Source organism: Netta rufina (assembly GCF_964035555.1).
Source record: "Netta rufina genome assembly, chromosome: 9".
Taxonomy (NCBI): domain Eukaryota; kingdom Metazoa; phylum Chordata; class Aves; order Anseriformes; family Anatidae; genus Netta; species Netta rufina.
This window is the reverse complement of record NC_140132.1, coordinates 11,705,321-11,725,442: the sequence shown is the minus strand read 5'-3', so window position 1 is coordinate 11,725,442 and position 20,122 is coordinate 11,705,321. Positions and strand designations below refer to the sequence as shown.

The window sequence follows — 20,122 nt, the reverse complement described above, 5'->3', positions numbered from 1 at the left end:
GTACCAGGTGAGTGCTTGGATGGGGGTCCAACCAAACTGCGCGTTGGTCACACAGCCCAAGGAGCAGAAAACGCGTGTGTCCCAGCCCGGATGGTCTTGCTTCTCCAGTCCAGCATCTGTCTTTCAAGGAGCCAGGTGCCCCAGGGTTTCCACTTCTCCTCTCCTGTCTGGCAGGAGCAGACTGGGGGCTTACCTCTTTTTTTCTCCCATATCTCTAAATTTGCCATCCCTTTTCCCACAGCCCAGGAAGGAGAACTGAGGGTGAGGGAATGGTCCAGATATCAAATCATACAGACAGACGGATGGGTTCACCTAGATCAGCAGTCATCTGAGGTAAGAAAGAGATGAAATTTCAAAAACATAAAGGCATTCCCTCCACACACAATTTATTATTATTTTTTTCCCCTGTCTCATCAACTGTAAACAGGGGGCACGAGCTGGGAAGGCTGATGTCCTGTTTCTGCAATAGCAGAGACCCAGCACTAAACATAAAGCTAAAAAGCCCCAGACATTCAGCCTGCTCCCCTTCACAACGTATTTCTATTTTATTATTATTATTATTTAAATTTCTTGCTGCGAGCATGCAGGTCCATAAAGCTGTCCAGGCACTGCAGGGTCGGACCATTCAGGCTGGAATACCTGTATGTACAGAGAGGGAAATGTAGCTCACACTGAAATGCAGTATACAAGTTCCTAGAAATGTAGCATTTAATGGAAAAAAACTTCCTAGGAACATCAAGCTAAGAGCTACTATGGCACTAAACAAGCAGAGGCTGGAGGGAAACAGAGCATCTGAATTTGATTTCAGCTTGTGGTTGGTAAGAGACATGCCTTTCCCTTGTTTGCCTTTTAAGGGGAGCGTTGCACGCCGTGATATTGCTAAATATGAAATAAATTGCTAGTGTTTGGTGGCTGGCCATCTCACCTCTTCCCTCCCTGGGAGACTCGTGGGGGGCTGGCTCGTGTGTCAACCACAGCATGTGCCTTGCCAACAGACACCAGGACTCCTGGCCCTTTTACAAGCGTGGGTCGCACAGCAAGGCCCTAGTGCCATGCTGTTGTATTTTGTTCTGCACACACACAAGTGGTGCTTAATGCTCAGGTGAGAGCTGGTATTGGGAGAAGCCAGGATATGGCAAATGATAACATTTTGATGACAAAACTGAGGGAAAGTGCATGCGATCGGGTCTTTTATTATTACCCTGCTACTATTCCCAGAACCAAAGTTCAGCAATACTACATCCTTAATGGACTGAGCATGGCAGACGGGATCTGGAGCATGGATAACATGCACTGACCGGCCAGGTAGCTCCCCCTGCCCCTGCTGTGAAAATCACCTTGGCACAAATGTCCTGAGCATCACTTGGTGGCAGGGACCTGACACCGGCTCAACCGTGCTGCACCCAGAGAGCTGTCTGCAGGATAGACACTTGGGTTTCTGCCTCTTGTTTGGTCTTTTGATTGCTTATCAGTGCTAATGAACCTTCAAAACATGTCTTTAGGGGCTGTCCTCTATCTCTGATGAAAAGATAGACCTTGCACTGTAGCTCTGTGCGTGACACCAGATGCAGCACCCTACTTGCACATGCAGTGATCCTCAGAGAGCTCATTCCTCCCTGTGCATTCCCCTTCTCCTTTGGGAAGTCAACTGAACAGCAGTTATAAACTTATGCAGTCACATCTTACAGATCACTTAAATAAGTTTTTCCCTCTGCTCTGGCAGTTTGAGCTGTTTTATGGTTTAGCAGGGTTTTTCAGAGCCCACACACACTACAGGAATGGAGGCAATTAGCTCTAGGAGTCACCGTAGCCCACCCTTCTTTTACAAAAGCACAATTGGAGCATTTACCAGGAAGTGGAAAATATTTATTTAACTTCCTTTCTGCAAGTTAAAAGCCCCATTTGCACTAGGAGAAAAGTCAGTGAGCACGAGAACAAGAAGGATTGACTGACTCACCCGCTTTCACTGCTCCCAGCCCTGTCCAGAAGAGGTTGTGTAGTTCCTGGATCCATCAAAGTGAGATGCATGAGAGAGCATGACTCTTAAGCTCCTCTCCGTGCTTAGGTTACTGGAGTAGCCACACATTCCAGACCATGATGAATGCTAGATGATATTAAAAAACTCACTGTCGGCAACAGGATCCTTCCCACAGCTTCTGGTTGCCTTTGGACCAGGACAGAAGGTGTCCAGACTCACCAGGACCTGCCCATGGGCATGGAGGAGAGCACTGGTATCGATTTCCTCAGCTGGACACAGGATCCAGTCACTGCTATATCGTGGCCAAACTTTGTATCTGCTTTTATTCCCAGCACTGGGCAATGCTGTTGCACCCTAAGCTCAACTGGACACCTCTTATTTGAGACAGTTACTGTACTTCTGAAAAACTGATTCCTGTAGATGATAAGCTCTCATAGGCCAAAATGGAGTCAGATCAATTTTAATCATGCTTACATTGCAGGTCCCGTAAGCCAACTATTTTAATAGTTTTTCTGAGTCCTTTTCTTAGGGCTTGGAACATGCTCAACACCAATAAACTGAAAGACTTAGCAGGATGTTTCGCCTCATTAAAATGCTTTGTGCTTTTGACGATTCTGTTCTTTGACTGCTGTGTTTTCATAGATCCTTGTCTTGGAAATGAGGTAAGGGTCAGGAAAGGGCTGGAGAAAGACAACCTTGCCTCCTCTTGTCCAGCTGTTCTGGGTGTTTTTGGAGTCCCTGCTGGACCATTCATCCTCCAGCTGCTCACACCATAGGAATTCATGGATACCCAGCATTTGAGTGGCTCACTAGTAGCTTAATGCTTTGGAGAAGCATAAATGACTATAGCAGGCTCTGGGGATTTGCTACGCGATTTACATTTGCTCTCTTTTCTTGCTTTCAAGGCTGACTGTATCTCCCAGCCCTGTCTGCCGTGTGGCACGGGATGTCTTGGAGCAGCTTGGGGTGGGGGGCACAGCTTTTCCACCACGCGCTCCTCTGCGATGAGCTCAGCCATGCCGTAGCTGCTCCCTGCTGGCTGCAGTACAGAGAGCTGCACATGTGTGTGGATATCGAGGCAAAAAGGAGTGCTGAAACCAGGGCTGCCTTCCCTGGGAGCCTGGGGCATGCTTCAGGGAAGGAAAGTAGATACCTTGCTCCAGCTTGGCCACCTTCATCCCAATTACTTCATCAAGCACCTCAATACCATTGTATTATATTTAATACCATCCCTCAATATTGTAATGGTATTATAATGGTATTGAGGGATGGTATTGAGGGATGGTATTATAATATAACAGGATTATATATGTGTATATTATATATATTATATATACGTTTAATATAATATAATAGGAATGGGTTTTAAATACATTTTTCCTTCCTCTGGAGAGGCAGTGAAAATGCTAAATAAAAATACTCTGGTTCTGAGAATTCGTATTTTTTGCCACAACCCCTGGAATTCAACGAAAGTGCCTCCCTTCACCAAAATAATTTAAGAACCCACTATTTAAAAATACTTTTCATGCAATATAATATAGCCAGTATTCCCACACAGATCTCAGTGCTGACAAACCTTTTAAGGCCCCAGAGAGAGCGAGGAAGGATGGTGTAAGCAGGCACTTACTTAGGCCTGGTCCTGCCCCATCTCGGCCTGCAGCTGTAGGAGGAGAAGTGACCTGCAGGGACCTGCAGGGACCTCACACACTCTCACCAGCTCATTTCTCTGCGGGCTAAAACTTCTTCCTCGATGTAGAGCTCTCCCAAAATCCCAGGCCAGGCATCTTCTGGGCAGCCGTGAGTCACCTGATGGCTGGTGGAAGTGCAGGGAGTTTCTCTGCCAGATGCCGCCGTTCTCCCTGCAAAGGGGATTTGTCCCATTGTAGGTCATACCTTGGTATCTCCCCAGAAAGCAGAAGCCTGACCTTGGGTCTCTTCCACAGGTCCCACCTCGGTGTTTTCCATCCTTCAGCTTCCCTGCGGAGCACAGCAGTGGAGGCAGCAGGTGGAGGCTGACCTTTTGGAGGCGTTTCACGGGGTGAAAGCTCTGTGGAAAGCTTACACTTGTGCCTCTTGCTTTCAAAACTGTGGTTATTTTGATAATATTGGCATCACATGTTAACAATCCCTCCTGGAGAGGGCAACAGATTTCCTAGAATCACAGAATTTCTAGGTTGGAGGAGACCTCAAGATCATCGAGTCCAGCCTCTGACCTAACGTTAACAGTCCCCACTAAACCATATCCCTAAGCTCTACATCTAAACGTCTTTTAAAGACCTCCAGGGATGGTGACTCCACCACTTCCCTGGGCAGCCTGTTCCAGTGCCTCACAACCCTAGAATCAGTTCCTACCCCTCACTTGCACGTTTTGTTTCCCACCTGGGCAGCAAGGCCGTCGCCGGGCGCGGAATGAGACCAGCCAGCAAAAACACGTTCCTATATGAATAAAACACATTCCTTAATTAACAAAAAACCCCAAAACCAGCCCGAGGCCCGGCGGGTCCCCAGCGGGCAGGGGCCGCTAGGTGGCAGTGCCCGCCCGGCCTGGGAGCGAGCGTGAGGCCGGGCCCGGCCGTGCCACGCGTGGGCAGCCCCGGCCCTGGGCGGAGAAGCCCCCGATCCCCCCGTGGGCAGCCTGGGCCCGTGCCTGGGCCCCCTCCATGTCCCTAATGCCCTGAGGGAACCCCCTCTGCTTGGGTCTGTGCCCGCTGCCCCCTGCCCTGTCCCTGGGCACCACCACAAGGAGCCTGGCTCCATCGTGCCAGCAGCTCCCCACAGGCACCCGTGGGCACGGGTGGGCTCCCCCGGCCTTCCCCTGCTCCAGCCCCAGCTCCCGCAGCCTCTCCTCGCAGCAGAGGGGCTCCAGGCCCTCCAGCAGCTCGGTGACCTTCCCTGGGCTCCCTCCAGCATGCCCAGCTCTGTCTTGTGCTGGGGGGCCCAGGCTTGGCCCTGGCACCCGGCTGTGTCCTCCCCAGTGCCGAGCAGAGGGGCAGGATGCCCTCAGCCTGCTCTCGGGGCTTTGCCGAACTCCTTGGCATGCTGTGGGACACAGGCACGCTGCTGGCTCACGGCCACCTGGGTGCCCACCAGGACAAGGTGGCCAGCCGAGCCGTGCTGCCCTCCTGCCACCCCCATGGGCTCCCTGCCAGCCGCCCTCCGCCGCTCCCGGAGCCCAGCCCCAGCTCTTCACGATGCTTCAGAAGGGCCCACGGCGTGGTGGAGCTTCAGAAGGGCTCCACGGCCGGTGCCAGGAGCCAGGTTTTGAACAACACACAATAAATATTAGAGTAGCCCGAGCTACAGAGAACTCCTCCGACACCAGTTTCTAAGGATGACCTCATGCATTTCTTGGCCTCTCTAGTCCTTCTCATTACTCTTCTGCATTTTTTCCCCCTGCTATTTTTCTTCCCTCCCAAGAAAACGTTTTGGTTTTCTTTTTTCCTTTTTTTTTTTTTTTTCCTTTGCTTGCTCCTCCGAAATATGCAGCCATGGCAACCGGCTGGAGGAGCAAATTCCCCGGGTCCGCCCGCCTGCCCTTGGGGTCCGGCGGGGAGCGAATTCCTGCCTCTCCCTGTGGCCAACACCGCTGCTCGGTAAACACGCGGGGCCGCACGCCCGCCAGCCCCTGCCCGGCCCTGCCACGTGCCACCAGCAGCCACCCCGAGCCCCTTCCTCAACCCAGCAGCACCGTCCCGGGCCGGCATTTTTGGGAGCAGCATCGGGAAGGAATGCAGCCCTTGGCGTCGGGACAGGAGCTGACGTTCCCGGCTCGGGCTGAAGAATGTGGACACGGCGTTCACTCCCAGCTCGGCCCCAGCGTTCGTTCACCCGGACGAGGGGGACGCCGGGACCTCGGCCCTCGGTAGCCATCCGATGGCAAACGCGGGCATTGTGGTTCCCCCTGCCCCTCCAGCACAGCCAGAAGGGCCGTGGGTGCTATTTATACCCTTTATAGTGTTGCACGACGCTTGGGTTACCGCCTGGCGTCCCGTGTGTTTGGAGCAGGGTCTCGTGAACCAGAATAGTTTGGGGTTAGCGCAGCAGGTTTGAAATCAGACCCGGCGGAGTTACTCGCCATTCACTTTGCCTGGGCTGAGCGGCTTAAAATAGCAAAACGTAGCTACAGCAGTGGTGCGGCGTGGCTGAGGCAGAACGAGCCCCACTGATTCACCAGCCCATTGCATCAGCGTTACGACGCCAGGGAAATGCTGCTCATTCCACCGCTCTGCAAGGACGGTGACGCCCCGAGATTGCAGGGAAGCCGAGAAAGTTGGGGAGTTGGGGAAGGATTTGCACAATTCTCACCTCTGAGCCACGGCTCGAATGACTCTCCTGTATTTGAAGAATGCGGGAGGGTTGTTCCCAATCCCTGGGAAAAGACGGGTCAGGAATAGATGGACAAGGTGATATGCAGCATCAAAAAAAGCCACCCCGTTTGGGGTGGCTCTTCCCAACCCGCCGTCGAGCTGTGTAATGCATGGTGACAACACAGACACATGTTTCCCGACCCGAAATAGCCGCCCCGGGATAACGCCTCGGTGGCGGTGCTGTTTGGGGATGGAGCAGCTCAGGAAGAGCCCCGGCATGTGCCGTGGGGCCGGATCCTGCCCTGTCTCCCACCAATATTTGCTGGGGAGGGAAGAGATCCGCCAGCTTTCCGGCTTATTTCATTTTCTTAGAATTTCCTCTCTTGGTTCCGTTTTATTATTATTATTATCATTATTCCACTTTTTTTTTTTTTTAATAACAGCTGGAAAAAATAATGTGTTGCCATGGCAACACACTCCGAAACTTTTGATGGCTTCAAGACGTGCCAGGAGTTGCAGGGCAGGCGATCACGATCACGGCGGAGGGGGCTCCCCAAAGCTTCCCAAAAACAGGGTGAGCGCCCTGCGGCAGCACAGGGCACCCACCGGCCTGGCCCCCTTCCCTCTGCAGGCACAGCAGCGCTTACAAATTTGCTTGCATGTACCATGGGATCACGAGGCCAGGCGTGGTATTACTTCATGCTGGAGCCGATGCAGAAAGGCAAAAAAATAAAATAAAATAAAATAAATAAAAAATAAAGCATCGTGCTTTAAGGCTGTAAAAATGTGGGTGGGAATATTTTCCAGTGCGTGTCATTTTCCGCTGAGGCCAAAATCTGCGTTTTGCTGCTCGCTGTTGGTGTTTTTGTCCCTGCAAGTTGGTTTTTCTCTCAAGGTGCTGCTGCTCCTTTCTGTCGCCCCACACCGCCAGCATCCCATGCCCTGCGGGATCCTGCGAGGCTCCCACTCCCTGCCCTTCGCTGCACAACAGCCGGCAGATAACCGCGACTCCCCTGCCCGGCAGCTGCTCGCAAGACAAGTCCTTCTCTCCTTACCTGCCTGTTCACCACCTGCTCTCTGGGTTTTGGTGCAAGAAGAGCCAACAGAGCTCCTCCGAGCACAGAAAAGCAAAGCGTGTTGATCTCAAAGGCCCTTCCAACCCACACCAAGCTCCGAGCTCATGTCCAGCTGGTGCTCGCCTGTCCCAGCTCTTGGCTCAGAAACACAAGTGTGCCAAAACCCAGCTGGAGCATGGAGGGAAAGCACGGCACCTCGGCACAAGGAGCTCACAGAGGGAAGGATGGCATGGCATGGCATGGCATGGGGAGATCCCAGCCTTCACTCCTTGGCTGGAGGTGAGGGGAGAGGAGCACAGCTCCAAAGCATCAGCTTGCAGTGAAGCAGGCTTCAGCTTTTTCAGAGCCAGAAAAGTCGAGGGAAGCAATCCCCCACTGTGACAAAGTTCCAGGAGACCTCATACATTCAATTTCAGGCGTCAGTAGTTAAAAATTCCCCTCCCGTCATTCTGCCCGAAGCCAATTACTTTCCCTACATTTCATGCAAAACATTTCTGTAATTTTCCTAAGCATGAGAACAGTGAAAAATGCATACTTTCTCTTTGATCGACAAACAAAAATTCTTACACATTTGTGGTTTTGGAGAGTTTTAGCTCTAAAGTGGAAAGGGAAGTGCCGCTGCATAGGGACAAGGTGACGCTGTGCAGGGACAAAGCGCTCCCCAAAGCAAAGCCCCTGGAGTTTGTGCACGTTTGTGGGGAGCCCAGCAGCATTTTTCGTGCATGCGTATGGTGGGATGGGAGGAGGGGTGCAACCAAAATATGCTGAGCCTAGCTGAGAAGCCAGGGAAAGAAATTACCGCTGCTCCTGGCTGGGTCACAGCCGTGCTACCCACGGGCAGATGTCATCCGTCCATCCCGACGAGGCCGTTTGTCCAGGCAGCGCTGGCATTGGGGCTGCTCTGCCCCTACAATGCCACCACTCTGCAAAGCATCTCCAGACACCCCACGCAGATGCCAGCACGTTCTGCATCTCTTACAGGCTGCCAGCCTGGTACCACCGCGTCTTTTGGGCTGCTTTTGGTTGTTTTCTAGCCTGGAAGTAGCATCAAGGCAGAAAAACACGAATGTCCCCATTTATCTGAAGTTTCCGGACAGGGGCACACGTTTCTCCTGCTCGCAGCCCCACAAAGGTCTCAGCCTGTCCTGCTCCAGCAAAATCCAGCGAGCGAACACAAAGCCCTGCTCCAGCTGTAGTCGAAATGGAAATTTTCCATTTCCATATTTTCAATGTCACGTTGGAAAATGAGAAGCTTCAGAAAGCAGCCCCTGCCTATTTATCGAAATAAATGAGGAAATAAAGAGGTGTTTTGGGCCGGAGACAACTCCAGCACTGCTGGGGGCAGCGGGCATGGCGTTTAGCTAAAGGAACACACATTTCCCTAAAATCATTTCTCACATTTTCTCACATTTTTCCCTTCCCTTGCTCCAAGTGTGAGCGCTGCGCAGGGGAGGGATGCCCAAACCCAGGCTGATTTCACAGCCCCTCATAATGAAGCAGGAGCTTGAAATTATTGTGCGGGAGCTTCTGGCTTCAAACCTGTTCGAAATCCACTCAGGTCTCCCCCAGACCTGCTCAGGAAGGTCTCTGAAGGAGACCGAGGAGCTCTGACAGTGGAATCCCCCCTAGGAGAAGCCACCTCCCCAGGCTGCCTCCTCGCCCCTTGTCCTTCGGCTCCAGCCTTTCTGATGGCCAGGGGGGACACGTCACTGTGCCCAGCTCAGCTTTCAAGCAGTGGCTGAGGTTGGGGGCACCCCTGGGTCCCTCTGTTCCCCCCGGGGCTCCCTGCAGCATCCCCATGCGGGCACAAAACCGGGCACCAAGCTCGCCCACCGGCCGGGCTTGTCAAGGTCACGGAGGTGGTGGGAAGGAAAGAGAAGAGAGAGCGAGGGGGGGAGAGAAAAAAAAAAAAAAAAGTTGACTCAGAAACCACAGGGAATTTTTTGCCTTTTTAGAATACTGGGAAGAGAAAAAATAGCCACAGTTATTCAAAGCATCCCGGATAATCACAGCCTGTTTACTGTTTGCATGCAAAGATGGCAGGCAGGCAGCGCGGCGCGGGGACGAGGAATGAGGAATTCGCCCGGCTCGCTCCGGCCGCTTCTGCTCGGCCCCAAAAAGCCATCGGCCGCCGTCCCTCACAGCAGGACAGGAGGAGGAGGAGAAAGGCCAGGGGCTGGGGAGGAAGGAGAAGCCCCAGGGTCGGGAGGAACGGGAGCAGGGCAGAGCTGGCGCGGCGGGGAGAGCTTCATTCCTGCCGGCCCCCGGAGCAAGCCGGGACTTGAGATGGAGCCGATGGCGCGCTCTGCCCGACTGGTTTGCTGAGAAGCTGCAGCGCCTGGCAGCTCGCCCCTGCCCGGCCTCCTCCAAATCTTCCCCCAGAAAAACGGGGGCTAGCTGGAAGACAGGCGAAATTCCCTCGCTGCCTAATCCTGGTGGGAAGCCGGGGATTTCTCAGCTTTGTAAAGAGGTGCTTTCCCTCACGGGGAGATCGCGGTGAGCGCCGCTTCCCCCTTCCAGCTGTAGCATTTGGCTCGTGGAAACAGAGAGCAGGGGGAGGAGGAGGAGAAGGGAGCTTCTGGAGAAGGAGGCCAAGCTTCAAGGATGCTCCAAGGACCAAGCTCCAACCTCCAAGGGAGCCTGGAGGAAAGAGGGAAAGCAGGAGACAGGGCTTCAGAGATGCTGCTGGGGAGCAGCGTGGGGGGGGTGAGGCTCTCCTGGTGGCCACAGGGCTGCAAGGAAAATTGGGGGGACACCACTGAACCCCTCAGCTGTGCCCTGACCCATGCAGAGCCCACAGCCTCGCCATACCACAGGAGGGATGGGAACATCCCTACCCGAGCCACCTCCCCTTCACCCAGCAGGGAGCTGCTGGCCCGGCACGCGGTGACTGACTCGAAGCCACCGGGGTGATGGTGGTGGCACTGGGAGCAGAGCCTGTGCTGGCCCTTTTCCATCTTGGTAGCCATCTGCAGCCACCCCTCCTCGGGACACAGGGAGCCAGGGACACAAGGGGCGAGGCACAGGGGCAATGCTGTGGGGACAGAGCCCAGCTCCTACCCTGGCACTGCCTCCAGGGAAGGGAATCGGAGTTGTCGGAGCCAACCTGCCTGCCGCCTCCTCCCCTGTCTGCAAAATTTGGGAGGCATTTCTCAGCGGTGGAGGCTGCTGCAGCAGCATGGGCCCTCAGGCTGGATTGTGGTGGGTTCTCAGCTCCTCCTAACCCACAGCCCTGCTGCCTGAGCTGCATCAAGGCTGTTCCTGCAGCTGGAAAGCAACCCTACCAAAACAAAGCAGCCCCGGCCCTGCTGGCTGCAGCAGCGGGGGACCTCCTGCCCCATCCTGCCTCCTTTATCGGTGGGCTTTGGGGCTTTCCTTCCCCTTCCTTTTTTTTTCTTTTGCAGCTCTTGAAAAGCCGCCTGCAAGCAGCCAGACCTGCTGCAAGGCCGACCTGCATCCGGATTCGGGTAAATAAAGCAGCGGGCGTGAGCGCTGCGGTATGCCAGGAATGCTGCAGCCCTTCCCCAGCGGCCGCTGCAGCCCCTGGGGAGCAGGAGCAGGGGGAGGCAGGGCAGGTACAACCCAGCTCAGGGCTTCCCATCCCTCTGGGCCTCTCCAACCCGCCCCTAAAGGGATGGAGGCTCCTAAATTTTCAGCCATGCTCCCCCACAGCCTTGGGCTCGAGGAGCCAAAGCTCCCCAGCGCGGCATCTCCAAAGCCGCCGTGCTGAGCACAGCAGGGAGAGAGGCCGTGCAGCGGCTGCACATCACAGCGGGATGGAGACGTGCTCACAGGAGGAACACAGCGGATAGGAAGGGTGGCTCGGAGCTCCTGTTCAGCATCACCGTCCCACTGGTACCCACTGTGCTCAGAAGCCACCTTCCAGGGTGGTCCATCAGTGTGACAGCTGCTAGAAACTAAGTTCAAGTGACTGCGGCTAAGAGCATCAAGCCGGGGAGCATCATTTTGTGGCTGTGCAAGTCCTAAGGCAGCCCCATCTCGACCACCAGAACTTCTGGCCTTCTAGAAGAAAAGAGTGAGGAGCCAGGCAGCACGGGAAGGGCTGAGAGGTGGCTGCTGAAGCCCTAGAAGAGCTTGGGGACCAGGAAGGGCTTGAAGACTTGGCAGCGAGGAAGTCACCAAGAGGAAGAGGATGGTTGTGGGGCATCACACGGCTGTGTCCTCCACCCCAACCTCCACTTCCCCGAGTGAGCACGGCATCGCATATGAAAAGAACACTGGGAGGGTCGAGATGTGTGGGTTTTTATTTATTTTTTTATTAAAATATTGTTATACCAAGTGGAATGCTACAGCAATCTCGGTATAGGGCGGCATAACGAAACAGCCAGGTTTACGTTTAAATACTTCAGATAACTTAAAACGCACAAACAAGAACTCGTCGTCTTTGGCAGGAAAAAAAAAGTTCACAGCACGAAATACTTAAAAAGAAATACCAATATTAATATAAAATATATTAAGTTGTGGGTTTTTTTTTTTCTTCTTTCATATTTTGCTTTGTTTTCCACTTTGTAAACAATGCATGAGAACCAAACGCATTTTTTACGTGTCTGGGAGAGAAAATAAAAAATGCAGTTGTCCAGCAAATGCACACGTTTGAAGAAGAAAGAAAAATATATATATATGCACAAAGGGCAAGGCTGGGAAGTGTCTGAGTTCTGAGGACCGAGCAGTCAACATTGGCTACGGGCAGAAGCCAGCTGCCAGTAGAGGAGGGGGCCACGGGGCGGCACGTCCCACCTGGACATGGTGCACGCTTGCTCCACTCCGAGCATTTCATCTCCAGCAGGTTTCTCCTCCACCTTCCATTCCCTCTATTATTGTTGTTTTTTGGTTGTTTTTGTTTTTGTTTTTCTTTTTGTTTTTTTTGCTTAACCAACACTACATTCCCCCCCTTTGTGGAAAAAAAAAAAGAGGGATGTGCCCAGGGCTCTCCCAGCAGCTCCTGAGATGGGGATGGAGATGGGAAGGAGTCAACAAGGGAGGGATGGGAAGAAACCCCAGGGGAAGTGGGGGAGGAGGCTGAAATGATAAATACATTTGCTCCCGTCCTACAAAACAGGGGCATATTTACAGGGGGTCACATCTCCTGGGCCATCAGGCAGCTGCCACCGGGGCCAGGCGCTCCAGCGTCCCCAGGGACACGCGCAGGGCACATGGTGGGGACAGGGGCCAAGCCTGGACGTGGAGGACTGCACTGTCGCCTCTCCTCTTTGGACAGCTCCACCACGGTGACGGCAGCTCTCCCCGGCTGCACTGGGGAAGTCGAGGCAGGGAGGCCAGAAGAGCCTTAAATCAAGATCTCCACCATGTCAGACAGGTCTGGGGCTCTGGGGGCGGCCGAGGTCTCTGCAGAGAAGTGAGGGGAGAACGTGAGGCCTGGAGAAGCAAGCAGGATTTTCTTCCTGGAGCCAGGCTGCTTTGGTTTTAGTGGATTTAGTCTCAGCTCAAAGCCGACAGCCAAACCCAGCCCTGCTCCCTGCACCTCCCGCATCCCTCGGAGCGTCCCTGGGGACCATGGGACTCACCCTGCGAGCCGGCCGGGCACTCTGCGCCCTCGCCCCAGCTCTGCGCCGCCCCGTCTGTCTGTGTGCTGCCATCCTTGCTGCCACACTTGGCGTGAGAGGGTGGAGGGACAGCGGTGGGCGCCGCTGGCACTTCATCTGCAGTGGTTTTGCCTGCCAGAGGAGACGTCATTAGGGATTTGTCAGCACGGGAGAAATCCCACCCAACAGGCCCCCAGACCTCCCAGCTATGGAGAGCCACTTCCAAAATCGCAAGGGGAAATTTTAGGCTGCTCCTTGCTGGGAAGCAGAGGTGAGGAGGGCTGGGATGTCCTCGTTTACCTGCACTGCCCCGGGAGGTGCCCTCTGCGGCGGAGGCGACAAAGACAGATGGCACAGACTTGGCCGGTCGCAGGGAGCCCTGGAGGGCTTTGCTAGGATCCCTCCGCGAGCGCTGCTGCAGGACTTTGATGACAGCGTCCTTCTCCAGGATTTGGGCATGAAGGGCTTTTAACCTGGAGAGGTGAAGAGGCAGAAGTTGAGAAGAGGAGGAGGACCATCGGCCAGCATGATGGAGCCGAAGCCTTAGATGAAGCCTCACTGGGGCCACCCAGCCCACCAGGGATGCTCTGTGACCGCACCGCCCAACGAGCAGCTCGTTGGAAAGCAGGCCTGCTGAGGTGGGACTACCTGTTCTCCATCTCCTGGTGCTTGTGGTTGGCCAGCAGGAGGTCCTCATTGAAGCTGCTGTTGGGCGAGTGTCGCGGCGAGTGGCTGATGAGGGTGGTGTCCCGCTGGGCGGCGGCGGTGGCGGCGGCGTCCATGGCGAACTGCCGCATGGTGCACTCCTCCAGGTACTTCTGCTCCCACTTGGTCATGTCAGCCTCCAGGGCCAGGATCTTCTCCTCCTTCTCCCTCAGCTGCTCGGACAGCCTGTGGGCACTCAGCTCGGGCGTCCCCCCGCCTGCGGCGCCCACTTGCCTCTGAAGCAGACAAAAAAAAGACCCACGGAGAAGGTGAGGAGATGCCGGGATGGAGGTCGCCGGCGCCTCCTGCCACACGGTCCCCAGGATGCCCCCACCTGCTGAGCTCGCAGCATCTTCAGCTCCTGCTCCAGGCGGGTGCGGAGGCGCAGCTCGAGCTGCTCCCGCTTCTCGCAGGCGGCCTGGAGCTGGCCCAGGGCTGCCTGCAGCCGCTCCACCTTCTCCACGTACGCCCGCTTCTTCCGCAGCTCGGCCTCCGCCTTGGCTGCCCGCGCCTGGGCGCTGCCCAGCGCCTGCTCCAGCAGCTCTGCCCGCCGGCGCTGGTCCTCGTTGGCGCTGCGCAGCAGGGAGGCTTCCCGCTCCAGCTTCTCCTTCTCCTGCTGGTGCTCATAGCCTGCAGAAAAACGCAGAGCTCAGCCCCGGAGACACAAAGGTGAGGGAGGAAAGACCGTACGGAGGCCCCTAAAAAAGAGGCCGTGCCTGTGATTCTTGACCCAGCTGCATGGTGTGAGCAGCCCTTGCCCAGCACACGTGGTGTGTCGGTGATGGTTGACATCCCAGCAGCACAGACATCAGAGCATGGACATGTCCTGATGGACACGGCCACAAGCACGGACACTAGCTGCATCAGAAAACCGCCTTTTGGCATATTGCAGCCCAAAATTTGAATTGTGACAGAAAAAAAAAACAAAAACCACAGTCCTGGCTTGTAGTAGCCACTACAGGGAAGAGGATGCAATTCCTCCCTTGTAACACCAACACCATCTCTCTGCTGAAATAACACACAGCAGAAACGTAGAGATGGATTTTGCTGTATTCCCTCCCCCCCCAAAAAAAAATCCCGGCTTGCTCAGGAGAGAGGAGCAAAGGAAGGGCCAGGCGGGCGCGGGGAGGGAGTGCGGACTTTGTGCTGGAAGAGCCGGCTCAGCAGCAGGAATGTGGAGAATGCAGGTCACCCCGCCGGCCGGCCGGGATTAATGGCTCGAGTCCAGCGCCCGGAGCAGCACAGCCCTCCCCGGGGAAGGGCAAAAAGCTCCCACCCGGCCCCCGCCGCCTCCTCCCCCAGCTTAAAGGCTTCTGCACCGAGTCCCTGCCGCAGGGGAGCCAGGTGAAGACGAGCCCCCAGGGACTTACTCTGTGCCAGAAGCTTCGCCACCGTGCCCTGGTTGCTCTCCTGGTTCTCCTGGGTCTTGCTGGCCAGCTGCTTGTTGGCCGATTCCAACCGTTCTGGCACAAAAGTGCAAAGAAAAATTCAGATTTAAAATAATTGTTTTGATCGGATGAAGCAGGAGCCCTCGGTGAAAACACCCAGAGTAATGAAACTTCTAAAAAGAAACATGTCAGGGAAAAGCCATGATGGGGGTGTGAAGGGGTCTGGCCAACCAGAGCCGCCGTGGAAGCGGGGGACACAAGTGGACCACCCCGATGCTCCTGTGGGTCGCAGCCACCCTCACCTTTCAGGTCTCGGTTGAAGTCCTGGAGCCGCCGCATCTCGCCGTCTCTCTTGGTCCTCATGGCTTTCTCCAGCGCTTCCCGCTTGCAGGACGCCTTCATGAGGTTTTCGTAATCCTCCGAGATGCGCTGGATCTCCGTTTCCAGCTGGGGAGGAGGAAGTGACGGGCGGGGGTGAGATATTTGTGGAATGAGGAAAAGGCAGATGTTGGCGAAACATCGCCCGGGCTTCTTGACCTGCCCTAAGCTGCCAACGGGACTCAGCAAACCCATGGGAGTGGCAGCGAGGAACCCCCACCACAGTATGTGTTTGGGGGGAAAAGCTGTTTTTTTTTTCCCCCTGCTTTTAGCTTTGTGGGCACAGAGGGAATTTTCTCACTGGCCCTAGCGTGGATTTGGCTGCGCCGCAGTCCCCCTGTGCTGGCCCAGCCTCTCCCTGTGCCTCCAAGTGTCCATCTGTCCGGTGGGGAACAGCCCTGTCCTTGTGCACAGCCGCACAAAGGGCTTTCTGTGGCAGCCCGAGTGCTACCGGAGGCACAGAATGGGCTCTCTGCCCCCCCTCAGCGAGGACGAGGAGCTGCTCTGCCACTGAAGCACAGCTGTTTGCAGGGCGCAGCCACCAGAAGGAGGGGGCAGAGATTAAAACACAAAAGGGTGGTGAATTTCCCCAGCAGCTGTTTGCCCCAGGCGGCAAGGAAGCAAATGCACGAGCTCTGCCCCAAAAGAGGGGACAAAGCCTCGCTGTGCACACCAAGCCACGCGGGGAGGGGGGACCAGCTCGCAGCCCAACAGGGGTGGGAGGTCACGGAGCCACGTCCCCACCTCCCAGAGGGATGCACTTCGGTGGGCAAAGCCCTGGGTCAAAGCAGAGGTGGCTCCATGAGCATCCACGCTCGCTGCTCAATTCCCAAAGAAATGGCAGGGCTGGGACCCCGCATCCCGCCCCGAGACGCCAACCCCGGCGCGGCGGCCGGCTCACCTTCTGGATGCGACCGGCTTTCTCCGCGCAGCTCTCCAGCTCCCGCCGCAGCTTCTCGTTCTCCCGCAGCAGCCTCTCGTTCTCCCGCAGGACCGCGTCCGCCTGGGCCAGCCGGCTGCCGGCCGAGGCCGCCTGGGCGCTCATCAGGGCCTCCACGCCGGCGGGGCCGAGCGAGCCCAGCGCGCTTGGCACGGGCAGGAACGCCGCGGGGACGGGCGATGGCATCAGCCTGCTGGGAGGAAGGAGCGGGATGCTGAGGGGCTTGGCAGGGAGAAAGCACGCCAAGCAGCTCTGGCACCCCGTGGATTTCTTGTAGCCCCCGTGTTTTGACTCCTCTAGGTGACCCTTGGGGAAGAACGAAGCTCCCGAAGCACCTGCGGGTGCTGCTTGGGCTCGCCAGAGGGATGAAACAGGTGCTGGGTGCCCCCAGGTCTCCCAAAAGGATGAGGGAGGCTCTGAGAGCACCCAGCCTGCCTTCCAAGGCCAGGAAGGGTTTGTGTTCTCTCTCAAGCACTCTCAAATGCAAAGTAAATCCCATCTCACAGCGCTGACTGGAGCTTGAGCACCTCCACAGCCAGGATTTAAGCACCTGAGAACCTCAGGAGCTGGCGGCTGTGCCAGGAGGGGCTCCAGTCCCACCCTGTGACTGGGGATGATGCAGCTAGGAAAATCCTCAGCAATGGATGTGCCTTGAAAGCCTGCAGCTCTACCCTTTTTCCTCATTACTTTCCGGGCAAAGCAAGGGCTCCTGGCACGGCTCCTGGCTCAAAGGCTCACCACCAAACTATTAATACCTCCTCGTTACAGCGCTCGGAGTTCCTCGACATCCCACAGCCGCCTCGGCCACCCCGAGCCGTGTGACCGCCCCGCTGGAGCCCGCATTCCTGCGGGGTGATATAGGAGTGAGGAAGAACAAACGCATCTTCCTCACGGCTCCCCTTCCCCTCTTTGTTCCCTGGAAGGAGAGCGCTTCCTGCCAGAGATGCTATCGCTCTCAGCCCGGGCAGGTCAGCAAGGCGTGGAGCAGCGTGCGTCCCCCTGCCTATTGCAGTTCCCCTCTTCGCCCCCTTTTCAAAACGATGCTTCCAGCCCTCCCCAAATGCCAGGCGACGCCTGAACCTCTGCACCCACGGGTCTCGAAGTGGAGCTGGGCTTTGCTGGAGGAAGAAGTGCTCAAAACTTATCCACGCCAGAGGCAGAGGCCCCAGCAGCTCCCCTGTGGCATGGAGGGGAGCCCAGTGCCAGGGCCCGCGGGCATCTCTGGCTGGGGATTGCCGGGTGGCATTTTCCACCCCAGGGAACACATTTTCCTTCCACACTGGCCCGTGCCTGTTCCGAATTTAGCCATTTCCTGATCTGGTTCCAGCTCCTGAATTAACCCCAAATCCCTCCCAGAACAGCAGGGTTTTCATTGCCGCTTGGAAAAAAATGAACTGCGGTCTGGCTACGCCAGGGAAAACTGGGGCAAACGGTGCTGCCTGGCCGCCCTGCGAAGCCATGGCACCCCCACACCCCAAAAACAGCGTGGCACCCGCGCAGGCTCTGCGGGTTACCTGACTTCAGGGTGCTGGAAGCCGGGACCATCCCGGGAGCAGGGTCGGGGCAGGTAAGCTCCTGCCGCATCCTGGCTGGGGATGATGTAGGGATACTCTGGGGGGGGCCCCCGCGGCTCCGGCCCCTCGGGGCGCTGCCCTCGCAGGGTGTAGTGCCGGGAGAGCTGGGGGTAGCTGTGGGATGAGCTCATGGGGCTGTGCGCTTTGGCCCCATTCCTCTCCAGCGACATCTGCATCAGCCGCTCGCTCAGCGACCGCACGTGGCCGTGCTTCAGGTCCTTCAGTGAGTCGTCAGGGCGCTGGGCGCCGCTCTCGGCCCCCCCAGGCTGCTGCCCACCCCGCTGCACCGCATAGTACTGGGAGTGCGCCTTGGCCTCCTCGTAGCTCGGCAGCTCCTCGCCCTTGTGCTGGGGCTGGCAGAGGCGGTAGCCGCTGTTTTCCGAGTAGAGGTGGTCAGCGTGATGCTCCTGGCCCTGGGGCTCCTGCCTGGTGGACTGCTGCACCATCTGGCTTTCCTCCTGGGTCAGGCTTTCCAGGGAGGAGCGGGGGCTGCCGCCGCTGCCGCCGCGCAGGGCTTGCTGCTGGATGGCCAGCAGCGTGCGGTTCTCCGTCAGGTTCCCATAGCGCAGCTGCTCCTGGATCAGGCGGTGCAGGACCGTCCCGCTCGAGTCCTCCGCCGTCCTCATCTCTGCCGGCGATGCCGCGCTTCCCTCCGAGGAGCTCGCGTCGGGACCTAGCGGCGAGGCGGGCACCTGCGTGGGGAGATGGGGGGGACGTCGGTGGGGAGCGAGGGGACCCGGGGGGGAGCGAGAGGACCTCGGGGGGCAGCTTGGGGACGTTGGTGGGGAGCGAGGGGATGTTGGAAGGGAATGAAAGGATGGTGGAGGGGAGCAAGGGGGCGTTGGAGGGGAGCGAGGGGACGTCAGTAGGGAGCGAGGGGACAGTGGAGGGGAGTGAGGGGACGTTGGAAGGGAATGAAAGGATGGTGGAGGGGAGGAAGGGGACACCGGAGGGGAGCTTGGGGATGTCAGTAGGGAGTGAGGGGACGTTGGAGGGGAGAAAGGGGATGTCGGAGGGGAGTGAGGGGACATCGGAAGGGGGCTTGGGGACGTCGAAGGGGAGCTCGGGGACATCGAAGGGGAGTGAGGGGACGTCGGAGGGGAGCTTGGGGACATCAGAGGGGAGCTCGGGGACAGGCAGGGAGGTTGGGGACGTCGGAAGGGAGCTCGGGGACCGTCGAGGAGCCGCTGCCGCCGCCGGGCAGCGGGAGGAGGCCGGCTCTGCACAGCCCCGAGCTGAGGGGGCTGCCTGTGGGGGCTGCGTCCCGTCCCGGGGGGGCAAAGAGAAGCCCCCTGCCCGCGGGATCCCGGGGCCGGGCGGCACTTACCGGGGCATGGCGAGAGAGCCGAGGCCGTGCTGCTGCCCTCGGAGCGCGGCCGGTGCCGACTGCGGGCCGGGCCGGGCTCTGCTATGCCCGGAATGCGGGGCCCGCCCCGCCGCCATCACCGCCACCGCCGCCAGGGGGAGCAGCGCCCGCCCCGCCGCCGCCATTTCGGGGCTGCTCCCCCCCCTCCTCACACAGCCCGGCCGCCGGGGCTCTGGGGGGTGCTGAGGGGAAAAAAGGGACGGGGGGGACACGGAGCCGGTGCCCGGTGGCCGGGGAGGGGGTGGCAGGCATGGGGGGGCGGGGGGGGAGGTGGCGGCGTGGTGCAGCTGCCGAGCGCTGAGGTGGGGGTCGGGGGCGGCGGGGCTCGGCCGCCAGCTGGCCCGGCCGCATCAATCTTGGTGTGCGATCAAAGCTGCGAGAGGCACGGCATTGTCTGCCAGCCACCCCCAGAAAGGGAAAAAAATAAGTAAAAAATAAAACAAAACACACACACACACACAAAAAGTCCCCGTCGGCCCCATCTGCTCTGCCCTCGTGCTCCCCCCCCTCAGCCATCGCCACCCCCAGCCCCAGGATGGGCGCTGAGGTGCTGCTCGTCAAGGGGTGGAAAGGGTGAGGATGGAGGGGACGCGGCGATGGAGGGTCACAGCGGGGCTCTGTGGCCTTGGGGTGCCCGGGGACGGGGGCTCTGCCCCTTCCCAGCGGGGAACGAAGCCGCTTTGCCCCCACGTGCAGGCCGAGAGCTCCCCGGCACGTCCGCCCGCGGGCCCCGAGACGGCAGATGGTGCGGGGGGCGGCAGGGAGGGGGGCAGCGGAGGGGCAGGTGCAGGGAAAATTGCTAATTAGATACGGGACATTAAGCGCTCTCATTCCGGAGAGAGGGAA

The 20,122-nt window shown here is 57.5% G+C and overlaps 2 protein-coding genes across 3 annotated transcripts in view; both read right to left on the bottom strand.

Moving 5' to 3' along the window:
* The window catches only part of RYK (receptor like tyrosine kinase), a gene marked incomplete at its 5' end in the record, with an annotated part of 66,203 nt that extends 55,885 nt beyond the window's left edge, over nucleotides 1-10,318 (bottom strand). The window contains one exon of the mRNA XM_084292123.1: nucleotides 10,199-10,318. Within this exon, the coding sequence (XP_084148249.1) occupies nucleotides 10,199-10,318 (120 nt within the window). The remainder of the gene's footprint in view (nucleotides 1-10,198) is intronic.
* Nucleotides 10,319-11,628: 1,310 nt separating this feature from the next.
* AMOTL2 (angiomotin like 2) lies at nucleotides 11,629-19,284 on the bottom strand. Of its 2 annotated transcripts, none has more exons than XM_084291657.1 (10): nucleotides 19,238-19,284; nucleotides 17,851-18,602; nucleotides 16,298-16,529; nucleotides 15,321-15,465; nucleotides 15,001-15,093; nucleotides 13,965-14,260; nucleotides 13,574-13,866; nucleotides 13,226-13,398; nucleotides 12,908-13,057; nucleotides 11,629-12,728 (listed from the first exon to the last, which is right to left on the bottom strand). In XM_084291657.1, the coding sequence occupies exons 2-10, from the start codon at nucleotides 18,534-18,536 to the stop codon at nucleotides 12,670-12,672; spliced, it is 2,127 nt and encodes a 708-aa protein (XP_084147783.1). In that variant the 5' UTR covers nucleotides 18,537-18,602; nucleotides 19,238-19,284; the 3' UTR covers nucleotides 11,629-12,669. The 2 variants fall into 2 exon arrangements, with proteins under 2 accessions (XP_084147783.1, XP_084147784.1); XM_084291658.1 differs by having other exon boundaries at nucleotides 16,298-16,526.
* Nucleotides 19,285-20,122: the final 838 nt, after the last annotated feature.